This window comes from Haemorhous mexicanus, chromosome 5, assembly GCF_027477595.1.
Source record: "Haemorhous mexicanus isolate bHaeMex1 chromosome 5, bHaeMex1.pri, whole genome shotgun sequence".
Lineage (NCBI taxonomy): Eukaryota > Metazoa > Chordata > Aves > Passeriformes > Fringillidae > Haemorhous > Haemorhous mexicanus.
Window position 1 is genome coordinate 11068741 of NC_082345.1, and position 20431 is coordinate 11089171.

Here is a 20431-nt window from a genome sequence, read left to right on the forward strand (position 1 = left end):
GTACAACGAAGTGCCAAAAAAAGCGTGAACGCTCCCAGCAAAAGCTACACTTTGAACTAGGATTTGATGTGTGGTTTCTGTGCCTGTGTGTGCATGGCCAGAGCCAGTCCTGTTGGAGCACCGAGCTCTGCACGAAGGCACTGCTGTCCTCAGCTGTGGGTGATGGTCTGCGGGAGGGCACAGTGGCCATGGAAGGCTTCTGTGTCATAAACATCTACTTTTCTCCCCTCTGAGAAGTTGAAAAGGGAGTGAATTGTCACAGCTAATTTGCTTCAGAGGAGTTCTAGAGAGGGACTGTCAGCTCGAGGCATCTTGGTGCTGTAAGAGCTTCATGCAGTTCCACAGGAGAGGATTTCTGTATCCTTGGGGTTTGCCGGTGTTGTGTAGGCGTGGCAAACTCTTCTGTGCATGGGCTTTGTTCCCAGCCCACTTCTTAGCTGAGTCACGGTTTTCCAAAGGTTGTAATAATGTTTGGGAGGTGGATCTCACATTGTGCTTTTGTTTATGGAATGGATGGTGGGGTGGCTCACTCCGTTCTCCTCTCTAAGTTTTCCCACCCTTAGTGCCTGATCTGGTGGTCTGCTTGTTACCTTCTGTTACAGAAAGCTTTCCTTGGGTTGCACAGTTTTTGATCTCTTTCATGCAAAACAGAACGTGTTACAGTGGTCTGAAATAAAGAGAAACTGTGGGTTATTTTTGTTTTAGTCTACCATTTACTGTAAACTAATACAGGGTCCTGTTCTGCTTCAGCAGTGGCTATGTTAGGAAGATTGCTGGATCAGAGCATAGATCACAAGTTTCCTCCTGAGCTCTTCCATTGGCCATGCAGTGGAAGTTGGAATCTCAGACTGCCTACAGGTCTTTAACATGAAGGTTACTAGCAAATGTCCTAAAGGAAATTTTGAGGGTGGATTTAATGTTGGAGAAAGAAAAAAATGTCAGTACCAGTGTCTGCTGTTACAGGTTCATTGGTATTGGCTGCCAGATGCAAGAGTTCATGAGGATTTCATAGTGTATGTTTTGACTGGAGTATGAAATGCAGTTAGGCTGCCTTCTAAACCTCTTTCTTTACAAAGCATTCGTAACTCTGCTGGCCAGCAGGCACGGGTTTGTCTTTGCCCTTTTGTGCAATGGTGCACATTTTCTCCTCTTCCAGAGATGGAAGTTTCTGCTTATTTGCTGTGCAGCAGGGGAAGGTTCTTGTCTGCTTGCACCTGGGCAGCAGCTGAACCACAGCTGTGCATGTGGGTGAAGAATGACTTTAGGATGTTCCTGATCTTTTTTGGCTATGTATTCAAACCTGAAATATGTAGAAGTGAGCATGTGTGCACCTAGGCACTCAGTTTGCCTGCTGCTTCCTAGTAACACTTACTTTCCTCATAATACAGATTTTTCTGTCATGAAATTTTTCCATCAGTTGCAGTGTGAAAGAGGGCTGAGACAGCATAATTTTTCAATTTCATTACTTTCTCTTTCTTTTAGCCTTTCAGGTGGTACAAGCAGCTTCATTAGTTAAAATTCATGTGAGCATCTGGTAAATGATGAGGGATTCTTTTACAGTAAGAAAATCAACATCTTTGAGAACGAACTGTTGAGACTTTGTATGGTTTGTGTCCCTTGCTGCTCTGAGGGTGCACTGGGCAGGGTTGCAGCATATGCTCCAGGGACCAGAACCTTCCAAAATCTGCAGGGAGCCCCGCAGAGCAGCTGTGACCTGGAGCTTGGGAAGGGAGGGACAGTTCAGGCTCCCATCCCCTCCTCTCCCTGGCTTTTGTGTGCCAGGGGTAATTATTGTCACTGCTCAATCCATGCTTAATGCCTCCCAGAGAAGAAAACAGACAGCTTTTCGTCTGCACATGCTTCTGTGACTGGTATTTTCCTACAAGCCAGACACCTAAGAATTTAGTTAGAGGCTTACACAAGGGAACTATATAAATTTTTTGCAATGACCTAATGCATACAAGCTCTTTTGATGGAAGCTGTACTAAATCCTGTTAAATGAATTAGGAAGTTATTAAGTATTAAGCTGTAGGAGGAAGAGTTACGATTTTTTAAGATACATTTGCTTCTATCATTCTTTCTACCCTTGGGTGGTCTTGAGTCCTACACTGCATTCGATTTCCTACTACTCATTTCTTGAAGAAAAAGTTAAAATATATGTTATCAAAAGCTTCCCTTAAATGGGATATGCTGCTCCATCCCATAATCAGGTAAATGTTTCAAGTGGTGAATATTCCTAGTGAGCTCATAGCTTTAATTTTAATGATTTGGGAGCTCCTGTTATGTATTTAGTCAGGAATTTTACTGTAATATTTGGAATGTATGTAGGCAATCCAATATTTGGATTGCCTTTCTACCTAAAATGCATCTGTTTGGAACAACGGGCAGCAGCACTAAAAGAGCAATTTTTCTCCTTGCCTTAAAAACATAGCTACTAAAATTTAATTTTGTTGGTCATTGTGTGAGTACGCTGAAGATTTTTTTTTTTAAGTGATATGTGTTTTGAACTCTTTTGCTGCTAGTCTGCTGGCTCTTTCTGTTGTTTGCAAACTTTATTTTTCATAACTTAGTTTCTCAAAAATAATAGAACAAAAATTACTGGTTCTATTGTTAAAGTTTAATTTTTATTACAAGTAAAGATTTCCTTAGTTTGTTGTCATGCTTGTACCTGTCTGTGATTTAATATCATGATAATATAGAAAATTACTGACTTTTTAGTAAATACTGAGAATTGTGGTAGTGTACATTTGCCATATCTTAACAAAAAAGTAGTGCAACTTTTTCGAAGTCACGTGAGGCATCAGTGACAGAGGTGAGGTTACATCTGGATCCTCCATTTAAAAAATACATGGAAGTATATTTGTTATAAATTAAGAATATAAAAAAGCATATAAGTATGTATGTATTATGTGTATATACATGTATATATACATATATATTACAAAAATATATTTAAAACATCCTTTCTTTTATTTCAGGTTATAGACCAGACATTACTTTCTAGCACTGCAGCTACAGGAAGGATGCAATCTGCATCCCTCTAATTGCTATCTAGAAAAATGACTAGTCTAGTTTCAGGTTTATGAACTTGTGTAGTTTTCTGGCGTGCAGACATGGTATTTTTGTCACCAAAGAGCTCTGTGGACTGTAGCAGTCCTTTGCTGTAGTCATGAGAAACTTCTGTCCTTCCCAAATTCACACATCTGCAGCAGCCTTAGCGGGCCACGGCTGTGCTTCTGTAATTTCAGATTTGGCAGTTTCAGGGGTCACTCAGTTCAGTGACTGGTTTCATTACTTGTGACGCCAGCTAGTTTTGGGGGACAGCAGGAGCAGCAGAGAGCTTGCCACCCCAAGGCCACCAGCAGATTTCCTATATTATTGCTCCTCCCATGTCCCAATGTCATTGTCTGAGCTGTGACATTGTAGCGGTGCCATCTGTGACTCCTGTGGCCCCTGCCACTAGTGCTTGCCTTTCCTCGCCTTTGCTGTAGCTTGGGATCACAGCTTTGTTCCCTAAGATATCTATTCTTTTTCATAATGTTATCAGCCTGGTGGAGTTTGGCTTGTCTGATGTGAGCCCATCTGAACGGGAACGGGGAACCGTCACCGACAGTAACAGCTGTGCAAACAAACAAGTCAGCGTTGATATTCATCAATAGCTTTGTGCAGCCGTGGCATTGAGATGCACCAGAACATGTGCAATCTGTCTGCTTCCTTTGTCCCACGGCGCAGCCAGAGCGGTCACTCTGCGCTGATTGTCATGCCTTGGTGTGCCTTCTCCTCCTTCCCTTTCTCCTTTGCTTTTCCTGCCTCTTTGTGGGCTGTCTGGCTGCTCCCAAACACATCTGCCACGCGTCCCATCTGCTCTCCCTGAGAGGCACGCTCAGTCCTGACAAGCGCTATTCAAGTGGTGCGCTGTTCTGTGGAGTTGACAGAAAACACTAATTTGTATTATTAATGGCGTATCACTAATGCTCCCTGCTCCTGAAACACTGAGCAAAGTAAATAGGGTGGAACATCAACTTGTAAACTTGCTGGTGGGTTTTTTCAAAATCCTGCATACATAGGTGAATTTTTCTCATTTCCACTTACTTTAGGTAACAGTGCTCTTACTTTGTCTTAGAGCTTGTAACTTTTTCAAGACACTGTATGTTTTCCTTCCAAATAATGAAGCATTTATTTCAGAAGTTGTGTTCTTTCCTTCCTGCCATCAGTGGTAAGATTCTTTACATTGAGGCAAGGCACAAATTTGTGATTAAATAATTATTTACTATTCCTTTGTCAGTCAAGGAAAAAATATTATCAGACCATCCAAAACATTTAAAAACCATATTCTAAGGTCAGAAAGAATTTAAAGCCTCGCCTGTTCTACATGTCTGTTGGACAGCTTAGGGTTATGCACTTCAGAACATCTTTTCTGTGACATTTACTTACTTCCAGCAGGATCTTGCCATGTGCCAGCTCCCCAGTCAAGCTGAACTAATAAATAAAGTGGCTCTGTGTGGGTGAAGGAAGATGGTGCGCAGCATAGGCATAGATAGGCAGTAGAGTTGTTTTTGTGGCATCACCTCTAGCTTTGAGTCAAAGATTTGTGGAGATACCTGATCAAAAGTTCAGTTACTAATTAGTATTCAGCTCTGTCTGGTCCTATTAACTGTCAGCTGTATTCACCATGCTCATTATATTGAAGCTGTCACAGCTGCCTTATGTACTGCTGCAGAGATTTACAACATGAAGCTGTGGTGAACAAGGAGTAACCTTCTCTGTTACCATGTTTGTCTGCAACATGGAATTCACTGTAAGCAAGGGTTAGGTGTCCAAAGTACCAAGCTGGGCAGGATTTTACAGGGCTGCCTAAAAGGAAATGCACATGCATATAGGGAGAGAAGTGATTCATTTTGACAATGTTTGCTTCATAGCCTTGTAAGTCTTCCTTTAGTAACTCCCTGCTTACTCAAAATGTCACAAAGAGAAAAGTAAAGGTTGGAAGCCTAAGTCAAAGAAAAGAATGAGACCAGGGAGGCTTCTAGCAATGAAAAAAAAGTTGGGCAACTTTTGGTCAGCTAGCAGAGCTGTGTCACGGTACATTTTGGTTCTGTGCTTCTTGGAAGCTGCTTTGTCTTTGTACTCATGTTAACTCCTTGTGAAAGCTGTTATTCCATGGTGGCTGCACTGTTCTGCACTGTGTCGTGTTCAAACATGTGACCTCTGTTGAAGAGGTTGAGGATGGACTTGTTTACTTGTCTTACACAGCTTTTACAAGAGTGTTTTTTCTTGTCTTCTTGTTCTTCACCTGAGAGCATTGTAAGGCAGCATATTTTATCATCATACTCCAACTAAGCATCATAAAGCTGGTAATGCCTACAGTGAGTTTGAGGAGGGAAAAAATGGATTGGGACTGCTTGAGAGAATAGTATCTGTTATGCTACAAAACATTGTGCATGGAGTTTGTAATAAAAAGGATATAATCCCAGCATTAACTTAGTTAGGTGTGATCAGTGGTAAGCATTAACTCTCCTAGTTGTGCTTTTCATGTCAGCACCTTCAAAATTTATTAAGTCAGTGCGTCAGCACTTGAAAAGTTGTGTCAAGGAGTTCAGCAGACAGACCAGGGAGAAGGGGATAGGTACAGCAGTTTATCACCTCTGGAAAGTGGTGTTAGACCCTGGGAAACAGACAGGCGAGCTATTCCTGCAGGATTTTCTGTGAGTTACAGAGTTCAAGGCATCTTCTAAAGGGTTACAGTTGTAGTTGCAGTTGAGCTGTGTACTGTATCAGTTGTCCAGAGCTTTGTAATGTGTATGCTTGTTTTTACTTTAAACTGGTCCTTGGTGGTTTAACTGGATGTGATTCCTGCCCCTCCAGCCTTGTTAATGGATGTTGCTAGTGGATTCCAGCAGCACTGCCTGGACACTCCCATGTGAAAATAGGGTGATCATGCATAATAGATAACTTAAAGATGAATGCTTTCTGTGTACCCTTGAAAACTATTCTGCTGCAGTTTTCTGTGATTTCCTTTAATAATTCAGCTCTGAATGCTATTAATCCAGTCTCAACATTTCAGGCAAGTAATCAGCCTTTTCTCTGCCAAACTCATCTGTTCTTGGGAAAGCTTATATACAGATCTTCTCTGTAACCCAAGAATGCTTTTTGAGAGAGGAGAGTATTTTGTTTGTTGAAATATGTGGTGAATTCTCAACTTTTTCTCCTTTGTGTTTGAATCTGGCCATTACTACTTGAGCTCTGCAAACTAAAGGAGTGAAAGCTTTATTACAGGTGGCCTATAAAGAGAGCAATCCTACAGAGGGCTGTGAGTAAACATAGCAAGTGTGTAATGAAGCAGTTAGTCAGTGACTGCTAACAGGCCAGACTTCAGATGAATGGTGGACATTATAAAAATAACATGTTACAAACATGTCACAACATCTTAGCAAATTCTTCCTGTTGATACATTTGCCTTATAAAAAAGGGAACCCCTCCTCATCTCTGCTGTCACTCATTTCTGATATGAGAAGGAGGATCTGGTCTATGAAACAGAGTAGATCTTCTAGTGACCTTAATATTAAGAAAGAATAAAATCAGAGGAAATTAAGGGATACTAAAGGAGAGCAAAGCACCTAAAATTATGTACATTTGCCCCTGCATTGTTCCTTATTACCCTTTCTGGTGTGTTTGCTTTGTGAGACCGCTAGTTGCCATGGAGTGTAGCCTTGCACAGGTAAGAGGGAGACACTTCCTGCTCTTCCACGGGTCTTACTGAAGTGCTGCTGATATGCTGTAGAGACATATCAGTGCTCTGAGAGGAGGTTCTGTTGTCCTGTTCATTTCCAGGGAATGTAGTTTCACAAGAAATCTTACTATTTTTGCTGACTTGCTTGTGGAGGGTTTTTACTTACTTCGTCTTCGCCCTTGAATTCTGGGCAGTTGTCTCCAGAAATATTCAGTGTGACATTTGCTCATGGCAATCTTACTGCTCGTGCTGATCTGTTGTGTTTTGGCTTTTGTTTTTCTCTCCCTCTTGATTTAGATGAGAGATCCCTGGAACAGCAGAATTTTTCCCTTTTCTCAACGGTGCATGAAAGCATATCAGGCAGCAGGACACAAATGGCCTTAGCAAGGAGTACTTTGGAGTCCCAAGAAAGTAATTTGCTTCAAACAGTTTTATCATCAGTTACCACTTCCTTTGATGGGACTTTACTTAGCCAAGAAGAAACAGCCATGATTTCAGAAGGGAGAAGTGCACCATTGATAGATGTCTCTGTAAGGGGCAATGAGGCACTCCTAAGTGATGATGAATTTATTAGCTCCTTTTCAAAGGCACAGCGGACTCCTCCCATGAAGTCTTTTGCAGTTTTAACAGATCATCACTCAGTTAATACAATAGAGCCATCAAGAGAAATGTTAGAAACTGTGTTGGTAACACCTTCATTATCTGTCCTTTCTTCACTGTATGATATCTCAGAAACAGCGCAGCAGAAGACTCTGTTGAGTGCTGTCCCTGAACGCAGCTACACTCTTATGGAACTAAAGCCTTTTGTACCAGATCCTGAAATACTAACAGCAAGCAGAAACTTGCTGTTGTACCCTCCAAATACAGCTGTTCCTTTCACTTCCATTCCTTCTGACACAGGAGTTGTGGCACAGGAAAACATCAATGCAAGTTTAACAGCTCTGCCTTTTGGAGGTGCTTCAGAAAGATCTCCTCTCCATCCCAAGCTGCTGGGTGAAACCAGCCCTGGGGCCCCAGCTGCCACAGTGCAACATGCAGACCTGTATGGTGATGTTTACACCCATGTGAGAAGCAGGGCAGCAGAATCTCTCAGTCGAAGGACTTATCCCACTCCAAGCATTCCCTGGCTCACACCAGCTTCAGCAGCCGGTGCTGAGCCTGCTTTTTATCCTGTTAGTCTTCCACTTGTGTCTTTCCCTCTTGATTCAGCTGCCATTTCCGTGAACTCTAATACAATTCTTAATGCCAGCCTGTTTACACATGAATTCTCCACTACAGCACCAAATTTGCCTGCTGGATCAGAAATACCAAGTCAATCAGAGCTTGCCAGTGAGCTCAGGAGTCCAGTGCCTTTCACGAGATCATACAGTTACTGTCTGTATTGTGACTCTGTTTCCCTTCTGCCAGAAGCAGGCTTTGCGCCAGAACATGATGTGGGCTCAGGCGATTATGTTGAAACTTTGTCCATCAGAGCCTCTGAAGTACAAGGCATAACTGCATTTACAACTATAATTACTGATGGGTATGAATTAGAGGAACCTGCACCTGAGATTTTTGATACTTCTTTTCCATCAAGACCAGTTGTTTCACTTTCTTCAAGACTTGCAGAAATCCCTGACTCAAGCATGTTTTTATTAAGCACTGCAGACACTAGAACACCTATAACAATATCTCCCTCCTTCCATCAGCTCCCTGGGGAAACATCACTGAACATCTCTGTTTCCCAGACCCTTCCTGTTCTGGAAACTATTTTGTTGACTCCAAGTGCTCATGTAGAACTTCCTGGTGCCACCACTGCTCTGTTGGACTCTACCATCACCCCCAGTGAGCCAGTCGTGTCGTTTGCAATCAGTCGGACAACCCTGCTGGAATTGCCAGAATTAATGCCATCAGAATCCGTGGTTTTGCTTGGCAAGACATCTACAAGGGATGAACTGTCTTTAAATATTTCAGATTTTCCATCCAGTCTTTTATCAACACCATTTCTTATTGAATCTAGCTACTTGTCTTTATCACTGACCATGCTAAATTCTTACTCTGTCATGCAAAGTGATTTATTAACACTGTTACCTCAGACCTTGTTGACTGGGACATCAGTAATTCCTGAGGATGTTACCAGCTGGGATTTAGCTACCACTGTCAGCTCTGCCACTGATGTCGAGGTTTCTCAGTTACATCTTGGCCAAACATTATATTTTCCTTCAAATACATCGTCCCTTCCAGATGCACAGGTTCCTGAAATAATGCTATCATCAGAATTTCACTCAGAGTCATCTGTGTTTCTGGAAGCATCCTCGGTACTGCCACTGGGCTCTGAAGTTGTGTTTACCTCAGCTGCCACAGGAGCTACCTCTCAGTTGGAGCCTTCACTCTCCACCTCTCACTCTGTGGTTCCTACCCTGGTGCTGCCCACTTCTGACACCCAGTCTGTTACCAGCAGCATCTTGCTCAGTGAAATAAATCTGATCTCTTCCTTTACTACCTTTCCAGCAACTCCTGTCTTAAACGTATCTTCATCTCTACTTTCAACTGCTCTGGGTTCTGATGAGGATATTGGTGCTACAGTTAACCCCACGCTGCTTTTAACATCTGGCAGCAGGGGCAGTGTCCCCACAGCCCTTCCTCCCACAGACCCTGACAGCCTTGCATCGGATGCTGACACCATCAGCATAATGCCCTTTCCTACAGCATCTCTGTCTGAGACCTCGTTGTTTGCTCCCACACAATTCCCTTCAACTGCCAGCCCTCCCCCTGGACATGAAGTTCCATCAGGAAGCAGTGTAACTGCTGGTGCTGATCCATCAGCTCCTTCCACCGCTGCCACCAGTGCTCCAGGCAGCCCAGGGACATTTTCTTCCCCCCCTCTGAGGACCACTACTCCATCTGAAGTGGTGCTTGTGACCTCTGCTGTGACAACCACCAGGCAGCCGTACGTCTGCGACATCACCGTTCCCGACGCCTATTTGGTCACTGCGGGTAAGACATTCCCAGCATTTTCATTTTGGTTTTCAGAAGCCACTGCAATGTGAACCCCTAGCCAAATTGCAGATTTTGGATTAACTAAGTGAACCTTATGGCATAAATTTAGACAAAGAGCTGTAAAAGCAATGATTTATCATTTACTGTTAAAAATAATAGAGTTCACTTGAACAAAGTCCATTGTGAGAGAGAGTTACAAATACATTACACTGCATAGGGAATGAAATTGTCCTCAAAAACTGCTGATACAAGTGTGCTGAGTTAGAGGCTGCTTTATCACTTCATTGGTTGTAAATGAATGTTAATGTCATGGTACTGTTCTGCCAAACTGTTTAATGTTCTGACTGAGTAAGTTTCTCCTTTCAGTTGTTGCTGCTGTTTGTTAAAAAACACCTGCATGTGAGGTAATGTTGTAATATGTAAGAGGAGAATTGGTTTAAAAAAAGTTTGGGTTTTGCAACCATGTTTATAATTTCACCTTACTAGCTTATGTTTGTATCTTACCTCCTCCCGTACTTACTTTCAATTGGATTTGGTGTGTGTGTAACCAGAAAAAGTGACATTAGTGTGTTTCAAAATTAATTGTCTTAGCATCTGTGTTTACTTTTCTGGTGTTTTGCTGTCTCTTCCTAGCTTGTTAACAAAACAGTGCCAGCAAACTAATCCAAGGCAGCTGCAGAAGTGCTGCATTTCCGTGCTGAGCAATTTTTTTTTCTCTCAAGACTTAGTTGCAAGAAAAAAAGCAGAATGAGCATAATTTCATCTTCCAGATTTGTAGGTGATCTAACTATGCTAGTGATGAGGAAGACTTTTTTAAAATGTAATTTGAGTACTTTTGTAGGCAAGTTATTGATGGAAAGTAAATGCAGGATGACAACACAACACTTTCCAGTTGTTTGTTTAACCCACAGTCACAGTGTCAAGTGTTACTGTAACAGACATGACATCTATTGGTATGTGAGAATTTTAAAGCTCTTTTTTACTCTGTGGCTATCCCTTTCATTGATTAATGTCATATTTGCTTACTTTTTGTTTAAGAGAAAAGTAGATGCATATTTTCTGTGGCTTTTTTCTGACCTTATCTGCATTCCATGTGTTGCCTACAAAACTTCTAACTGTGTTGTGACAGCAAACTCACTCACAAGTCAGACCAAATATGCTGCTACTTTCCCATTTGAATGCCTCAGTGGCTCTTTAAAAGTTTCTTTTATTAGAATGCTGAAGACATCAGCTGTGGAAAAACAAAACAAGAGAAAATAAACTTAGAGTTCCTTAAACTTTACAGTCACTTTTTAGGATACAGTCACACCTTCACCCCTGTCCTTGTTGTTCATCTTACCTGTTCGATGCAACTGATCTCACTACCTGCTTTTTCATGCACTGCACAGTTGAAAATGCAACTTTGAATAAAAACCTAAGAGATGAAACTAAAAGGTATTTTCTGACTGACATTAATTTCTAGTGCTGGCCAGAAGAGCTGTTCTACGAAATGTCAGTGAATCCATCAGAGAAGTGCTCAAAGTTCAGTTCAGGAGATCAGTAGAGCTGGAGGTAAGTGGTATGAAGTGTGTGCAGGTACTCAATGTAATACAGTAAGGGTTTAGTTCAAAAGCTAAAACAGTAATTCAAACAATCCATAGATACTGTAGGTGAGAGAGCTTTATTTTGAGTTAAATGTTAGTCATGTTTTGGTTGGTTGTTTTTTTTTTAATGTGAACATGATGTCAACTTTTTTACTTTTAGAATGCCATCATTTTCTAAGACAGACCTTTCTTGGTTTTGCTAGAGGTGAGATATCCAGAATGCATCTACTGCTCACCTCCTTCACCTTATGAATTGAAACTGAAAAACTTTTACCCTTCAAAATACCTGTTAAGGAGGTCTGTCTGTTCTGCTAGCTGGTTACATACTTGGCACTTTAAACAAAAGGAAACCTTCTGCACAGCCTTGTGCTATTTTATGTTATAAGTGAGACCATCAACACTTGCAGGGGAGGTGGTGGAGTCCCGAATGCCTGATATGGCAGATGAAAAAGGTAGGGGGGAAAAGATGTTATTTCTAAGCCTTCAGGTATAGGTATAACTCTTGTCCTTACTCCCCTCACAGGAGTAGCTGTACTCCTGGGGTTTTCCAAAAGTTTTCTCTGCTTTGATATTCAAGGAATCATCTTTGAACAAGATTTCAGTGTTGTTTTCTAACTTCCAATTGTTGAAATAAGGGGTAAAGACTCTGTTCCCTCTGTCTCAGACCCTCTGAGAGGAAAAAACATAGGGGTAGTTTGGGGGTACCTTTGTTGTGTAATCAGATACTTCTGGTGGTGAGGAAATACTTCAGTAGAATTAGTGGTGTGGATGACTTTCAACTGTACTTGCAGTTTTGCATGTCTGTATGCATCTAGTTGTCACAGCCCAGTACCAGATGATCTTTTGTGAGTCAGTGATCTCATTTTTGTTCTGTAGTTAACTCAAGTAGCAGTTCATTGAACATAACTTGCATTTCTCCGTGCATAGAATTGCTTGGTGCCTTTAATTTTGGCATCTCCTATGATCACTGCGCTCAGTAATTAACTCCTGCCTGATGTTTGAGGATGTACATCTCTACTACTCAGTCAAGATAGGAGTGTTATAAATTCCTGCCAAATTTCAGCTACAGTGAGCTGCCTCTGTAAATTGTAGGTACTTTATGTCCTTTAAGCAACACCTGCTTGTGAGCTACTTAGATATTTTTTTATGTATAAGAGATTTTTCTTCTGGTTTGTAAATTATACCTTCAATTTGTGCAAACTGGAATAGTCAAGAAGAAGTCATATGTTCATAATGATAGAAACACACTTAATTTTCAGTGACCTTACACATTAATATGGGAGCACTTAGGTTCCATTCCTACTATTAAGAGCAGTAGGACAAAATCCATTACTTAATATTTGAAGGTTAATTGGAACAAGCATTTGATATCTCACTTTATATTTTTCCCTTTAATTTCCTGCCTTTCATGCCTACTATTGCCTTGTAAAGCTCTCAGTAGGGAGAAAGCTTCTAAGGCTTCTGAGAAGTTACTGTTTTTATAAATAATGCAGCTAGTCTAGTTCATCCTTTGGAAAATCTTTTTTATCTAAAGGAGAGACATCTTTGCTGAATCAGTTTTCCTTATTCTAGAATGCTGCTATCATATGGGTTTTGCACTAAAAATAATCACTAGCAAATATGTTTTCACCTCTAACTGTGGAATACTAACAGAACTGTTGGTTTGAAAAAGAGCTGTCTATAACAGCAGTGTGTTGAGTGGTGATGTAATGCAGTATTTTAAACAGCATTTCTCCATATTGCTAAACTTAATTAATCAAACAGACCTGCTTTTTGTTAGTTGAAAGTACCTAGAAACCATGTGTGTGTTTGCAAGTTATGGTAAAGCAGTGCATTTCTCTAAGCTGGTTTTTTACTGTGTCTCTTATTACAGCTCACAGATGTTCCCTCGCTGTGATGTAATGTACAGTAAATCAGGAGACAGTCCAGTTAAGTTTAACCTTAGAGTAATGTATGCTTTAAAACTAAAATCCATGGCAGTGATGGCTATAACTGCTGCTCACTTTAAATAAGAAGCAATTTTAGCAGTGAAAGGAGGATTAAAGCATTTTTTGGCCTCGGCTTTTTCAGTTGAAACTTTGGTCTCTGCTACTTTATTGTTTCAAACACTGTGAGTTGCTGAAGTGGAAAAAAGAGGAGGCAGGATCCTGCCAAATGAAAAAAACTTCTGTCACTTTTTTCCCCAGAAAAATCCTTATAGCAAAGTGAGAATAACCAAAAATTTCAAAGTTTTTTCTAGTTGGTCTCGACATATTGCATCTGCAAAAGAATAAGACCCCATTGTCTGAGTAAGAGTAATTTTAGTCAACACTCTGTAATGTAAAGCTTATGACACTTGGGTAGGATCTGTTAGACAATGTTCTCTTGACTTGACTTGCACTGGGGTGTAAAATAAAATAGTGTTGGCAGTGACTCGCTGCCAGGACCTCTGGTGCCATTAAGTTCATGCCAGCAGGAGAAGGGTTTTTGCCAGCCTCATTTGTGCTTGGAAATTTTATCATGCATCTGGCATTTTTACCTTAGCCACTTTGTTGTTGCATTGAATGTGGGTTTGATGGTGTGTCCTTAACCTACCAGTTCCTGTAATCCTGAATGAGTGAACTCTGCCTGCAGAGTGTGGAGTTCAGGTCATTGCCAGGTAAATGCTTCTTTCAAAGATGCCACCTTGTGGGCTTGCACTGGCTTCATCTCTGCTTCACCACTGCTGAAGTTGTGGGTGGCTCTGTAGAGCTGTGCAAAACCAGTGAGAACTGTTGCCTCAGGATCCTAACGTGCCTAGAAGCAGAAGCTTTATTTTCTTTTTAAGCCCTGTGAGCCTTTGTAGTCTGTCTTCAGGAAGTTACGCACCTTCAACAGACTCTTTATAAGATTCTTAATAAGGTGGTGGTGAGAAAAATCAGTTATTGATGCATTCTGCCAGATGTTTACACAGCATAATACAGTGGACTGTAAGCATGGATTAGGTTGTGGCAAAGGTGCATCTGGTCAAGTATTTTAGCTGACAATAATCAATAGCAAATGCTTAGGAACCATCATAAGGGACAAAGAAAAGATACACAGTCATGTTTTTTCTAAATACACTTCTAGCCTTAGTAAACTGAGTCTTAAAATCTTTCTGTGCTGGATGTGCTCTCTCTTGTGAGGGTAGCTTGGAATGAGCTAGGTTGTGTCCTGGGAACAGCAGAGTTGGGTTAGTCATTGCACTTGGGAGCTGGGATAGCTTAACTCTAAGTGTTGTAAGAGTTCTGCTGGAGGTTTCTGCTTTTGCAGTGGGGATAGCTCCAAACTGCACATGTAGTTTTGTGTCCTTCTCTGGCTTTCTGGCCCAAGGTATTAAAGTTAAAATACTTGTACATTTTAATATAAGGAATCCATGCTTGTGTACTTTAATAGTGACACTCTAAAATGTGATGGCTCAGCCACCTAATTTGTTAGCATCCAGCTGTCCTGGCAGTGGAGGTGAAACTTCCAAGAGAGAGTTGGATGGATGGCTGGGTTTGTGAACCATTAGAGCAGTGCCAAGAGCAGCTATTCTCATTCATGAATCATGGTTCCAGAGTCATGAGCTATGCTCATCTATCCTTGATATCTTTGTAGGCTTCTCTGTGAATCAGCTTGTAGACAGCATCAGGCTGTCATGGGTCTGTTATTTCTGTCATATGGATTAGGCTGAAGAGAGCTAATTCTAGACAGCCCATCAATATTTTAAGCAGAAATAGCTATTGTTTTGACTTGTGGTTCTAATCTGCCTACTTCAAAATTACTGTTATAAGTGGATTTTTATTTTGGATGTCCATTCTGGAGTTGCTGTTGCTCTTCTGATGCAGTGAAGCACAGAAGGGAACCAGTGTTAGGTGCTGAGCTGAAAAAGTTAATTCCAAGGCTGCTTTCCTGGTTGTTTGTGGGGCAGCACAACCAGTCAGAGATGGAAGCAGCTGAGTTGGTTACAGAGGCTTGATTTTGTGTCTGAAATACTCAACTCCAGTGCATAAGTATATCCTGGCTGCAGCAAGCCTCTCTTCCTCAGCATACACTGCTTCAGAAATCACCAGCAAATTGTCACTGAGATTTGTAATTCTAATTCCACTTTTTCTTGCCTATAAAGTAGTCTCATTTGCAAGTAATGGGCAACTTTCTTTTGGCATGTGTTACCCATTTTTAACTGGTGTTTCTGTTTGACAAACTGAAGCTGCAGAGATTATTTCATCATGAGATAAAAGAATAAAATTTCAGATAAGAGGAACTGAAAGGAGCTGTGCACATTATTCATATCAAACAAATTTGAGTTTTATGGATCTAAATCCATTCAAAATAAAAGTTGAAAGTTGCATATATTTGTGGGCTAAGAAAGAAGAAAGGCATAATGAGCAGCATAGATTATTTTTCTCATTTCCTTCTGCTGCTGAGGTAGTTTCTTCTGATGAAGATGAGCTCTCTGAAATGCAGGCATTTAGAAGACAGGAAAGAGCTGCTTGCTGTCTCATCTCAACAGCAGTTGCCATCACTTTATACTACAGCAGAAATACCAAAAAGGAATATGTGGGTCAGAATTTAAGTGGCACTGTGGTTTTCTATAAGACTGTTCCTGAAGCTGAAGGTATCTAACACATCCCTTCACCAGCATGGCATCTGCCAGGTGCTAGCATCCCTTCAGTGAATAGGTGCACATTTGTCAGAAACTCTGGGTTTCTAGTTTACATTATTTATCTGTGAGGTCATCGTGTTGGATATCCCAAAATACTTTTGAAGTGTGACTGCCACAGGCAAATAAAGCAAACTGGGGGAGTAAACCAGGAAGGAAGAAAGTAATGGTGGGGAAACAGGTGTTAATGTTGAGAGAGTTTCTCTGAAGGAGGGAAGACACTACAATGTGTTTAAATAAATAAAACCCTTCCGTTTGTTCTACTTAGGTGGCTGAGAAATAATGAATAAGAGTGTGTGCATGGTTCAAGGTTTATATTTAACTTGCAATCTCATTTCTTTTACATGATGTCTAAGGCTCCTCAGGGTTTTTAAGAAGACTCAAAGTCAGGACATGAATTAGAAGAGGAGAATTATAATGTGGTAACTGTGTTGAAACAAGCAGATAGAAGTGTTCCCTGGAAGAAAGTTTTCTTGAGTGTGAAAATTATATCTAAACATTGGTTATGTGTATTTTACTCCTTGTGTGCCACATATGAATGGTATAGGATGCATTCACCATGTGGTGTATGAAATGTAGAAGCTATGCAAGCAGTTCAGTAAGTAAACAGGAATCTTGAATGGGAAATGTTATGTACACCAGGGGAATGTAGGCAAGGGGGAGTGCTAATATGTGGGAATGGGATAAATCAAGAAGTGCTGAGATTGGTGTGATGTGCTGAAGAGATTCCAATAGGTGCACCTGGCACAGGGGAGTTGCCTCTGATGCACTGGAGCAGAGGCTGCAAGGTACAGCATTTGTGTTTGTGCTTCTGCTGCTCTTTGAAAAATAGCGACTGCATAAATGTTGCCAGATTTAACACTGATGTGTTTTGGTTTTCTTTATTTCTGATTTTTTCTTTTTTTTTTTTTGTAGGTTTATAAAATTTCCCCCAAATTTGCTTTCTTGGTGACATCTGGTCCCTTTGTTTACACGGCAATAGCTGTCATAAATGTGCTTGTGAACAGCAGTCTTCTTCATGGGGAGGCCCCCATCATCCTCTCACTGCATCCTTCTTTCACTGTGCCAGACAACAGATTCCAGGTTCAGACAGGTGAGTTCCTTCTGACTCAGAGGGGAAAAGGTAGCTTCCTATTGATTCACACTTCTTCACTTGAAATGCAAGCTCTAGTCAAAACCCTCTGTTCTACTGTGAATCCTAATTCTTTTTGTTAATGACATAATTTTTCAGGTCCATTGCAGAGAGGTGGTAGATTGTAAACAGTTAACCCCGTCACTTAATGTTTTTTTCAGGATTTTTTTTGGTACATTGCAAAATAGTTCTGCTCTTTTTTTCTCTTGCTTCTCAAGGTGAGAAGAGGAAAAAAAAAATCCATGAAAAATTTATTCATAAAATCACAGTGCAGCTACTTTGTAATGCTTGTGTCAATTTCAGATTAAATTTATGTTAAAAGCTGCCTTTTTGTGTTGTTGTGATGTAGGAGAATTGGTGAGCAGGAGGATGGATTGCTCGTGTATAACATGAGCAGGAGGATTGCTTCTGTAGTATTCAGCTTTCCATGGCTGCTGCATTGCAGCAGTTCATGCAAAGTTTGACTGCTAATAATCTAAAGCAAAATAGTACCCATGTAATAGATTTTGAGAGTCAGTGTTGTCATTAAAAATCTTCTTTGGGCCCTGTTTGCAAGATAAAACTGCTTGCCTGGTTGGTTGGCTGTGTAATGAGGTAGTGACAGGGACTGAGCATACAAGCAGAGTTAATAAATGTCAGCCTGGTACTTTTGTTTAGATACGCTTTGTGTGTTGTTTCTGCTGTGTTAATAATTGTATGGCAAGACATCACTTTAGCTATGCAGGTGTGATATCTTTTTCCACTGCCTAACATGGTTGTATAGATAGACAGGAGGTGTATTTTTTAGGTTTGAACCTTGTATAAGATTGCTGTTAGGATCTGTAAGCTAACTGTAGCATTTCTTTGGGTAAGGCTATATGTGGAAATCCACAGATGAGCATGTAGTTAAGGTCTGTGTACCTGATCACATTCCTCTACATTCACTCTTTCTACCTTCTGCTCTTTCTTTCTCTCTTCTGAACTTAAAGATGTCTGTATCTAAATTTAAGAGATAGCTTACTAAGTGTTTTGAAAGTATTAAACCAATATTAATGTGCATTAATGGATCCAATATGTAGTCTTTTAGGCAAGCTAAAAAACCTGTATTTCAGGCTACAAGAAAGAGATAATTGTTGCTTTATTTTCTGAAGATTTTCATGGATTGGCTGGGTGCTCAGGATTGCAGTGTGGCCAATTCAGTGGTCAGGGGAGGTGAAGTTAGCCACATGTATATAGTGAAGGTCTTTTAGTATACAAGAGGAATGTGAGTATTTTGCTACTAGTATCTTTCAGAGATCTAATTACTGCTGCAACTAGTCTTTGTGAGTAGAGAATTTACTGCAGCAACACAAAATGTATTTTAATGTATTTTCATCGAATGTGTCCTGAGCTTCATGAAAGAAGAAAATGATAGCCCTGTGAATTCTCTTGTTTTGTTCTCTCTCATGGAAGTACTTTTCTGTAGGAATAATTGCCCTTTGCTTTCAGTGCTTCAGTTTGTACCTCGAAATGTGGATATTGGATTCTGCACCTTCAGCCAGCGCATTGAGAGAGGGCTGACAATGGCCTTCCTGGAGGTGAACAAGCACCAGGAGTCCTACAACTTCACTGTGCAGGTGAGAGGATGAGCATGTTTTGTGTCTGTCCTTTTTTCCCCTCTTGCCTTGGCTTGTCCCATGTTTCATCCAGACAATAAAATGAGTTAGGTGTTCTCTTCCTGTCACTTGCAGTCCAGGTCATGTAGAGCTATGAGGCTTTGTCATGAAGTCACTTGGGTTCTTCCCCCTAAAAAATAATATGGCACAACATGTTACAAGCTTTTACAAGCTTTTTGAAAAAATGATCCAACGTGGTGGTTTATATCCAAAAGCATTATTGAATATGATAGGGTTTATAATTCCCAGCCCTTACCAGAGTCACTCCCATCATAGTTTACTATAAAAGACTAAGGTGTGGTTAAAAAGTTTTTGTTGGAAGAAAGCTTTCAGGTCTCATTGCCATGCTGGAGACCCTGATAGGGAATATAGGAGTTACATGACCCTGCAATCATGTGAGCAAACATGCTAGTTGCTTCTGAGGTCTAGAAATACTTACAGTATATGATGTCTGTGACAGCTGCTGCTGGAACTTCACACATGAAAGGTATTGCACATGTGCAGAGCCCTGAATCACACAGCAGAGCTTAGAGCTCCCTGGAAGGTCAGTAATTCAATTTAATGTGATCAACTCCCTGTTCTGTTTGAATTCTTAAATTTAATCTAACATTTTTGTAATACCAAACTCAGTAAAAATTTTATTATGTTGTTTAACTGACACCATAAATACCCATCTGTTGTACCCTAAAATAAATTCAGGAAGAAAAATTTTAGAGTACCTAAAGTACTATGTAGTACATATAGAAGAGTGCCCAGAACTTCAAACACAGTGCATAGACTGAGGACATAACATATAAAACAATTTCTTAAACTGTCAGCTTAGCCAACTTATTTTAAATACTTCTTATTTTTCGGAAGAGGTCTATCTACATGAATACAGTTGCTGTGTATATTGGTGGCACAAAAAGGCTTCTAAAAACTGGTGGGTTTGGGTGTGCATGGCGCAGGAGATTTTTACCAAGAGAACATCCATTTTCAGAACTTTTTTTGCCATAATCAATCCCTTTCTTCTGTTCCATGCAGTTTGGCATTCATCTAAGACTTATTTACGACTAGATTTATTTTGCTGTCTGTCTTGCTAGGTGGTTTTTTCCCATCATTTTCTGGGCTGTAGCTGTCAGATCATTCTAGATTATGATTGACCTTAAAGGATGACTCTTTGAAGAGGAATTCACATGTAACTTTACCTCTTCTGAGACTCAGCTGGCTGAACCAATCTGGAACAGATGTTCCTCTGTCTTGATGTGAATTGCCCCCCTCTTCATAGAAGAGGAAAAAGAGAAGTCTGTCATGGAAGGGATGGAAATGGCAGTGATTTGATTTTGCTGACCTTCCTTCAATGCTATCTTTTCAGATACTGAATATAACTCTGAGCAGGCCTGGGGCGGCGTTCCGACAGGGCCCTGTGAGCATTGTTTTTGCCATCCGAGACAGGTTCGGTTTTCTAAATGGGTCCGAAGTCAGCGAGCAGCTCAGAAACCTGTCCGTGGTGGAATTCAGCTTCTATCTGGGCTTCCCTGTGCAGCAGATTGCTGAACGTGAGTATTTGCTGTTTTCCAATACTGCAAAATACTTCTGTCCAGTATTTTCCCTCTGTACAATTTTAAAATGATTTCTTGCATAAGTAGTAATGCAGCTTCAAGTACCCAACTTGAATAATGAGTTCTGCAGGGCAAATCTATGCTTCTTTCTGCTCATATTTTGGTGTTACAGCATCTTGCTGGTTTTGTC

General features: G+C 40.7%; 1 protein-coding gene across 4 annotated transcripts in view; it reads left to right on the forward strand.

Moving 5' to 3' along the window:
* Positions 1-20431, forward strand: part of KIAA1549 (KIAA1549 ortholog) — a 141718-nt gene that overhangs the window by 61173 nt on the left and 60114 nt on the right. For all 4 annotated transcript variants that reach the window (XR_009486444.1, XR_009486443.1, XM_059845877.1 and 1 more), the window contains exons 2-6: positions 7028-9706; positions 11172-11260; positions 16850-17027; positions 18534-18661; positions 20055-20238. Coding sequence is in view for 2 of the 4 variants with exons in the window: in XM_059845877.1 (XP_059701860.1) it covers positions 7028-9706; positions 11172-11260; positions 16850-17027; positions 18534-18661; positions 20055-20238 (3258 nt within the window). In the remaining 2 variants the exon portion in view is untranslated. The remainder of the gene's footprint in view (positions 1-7027; positions 9707-11171; positions 11261-16849; positions 17028-18533; positions 18662-20054; positions 20239-20431) is intronic.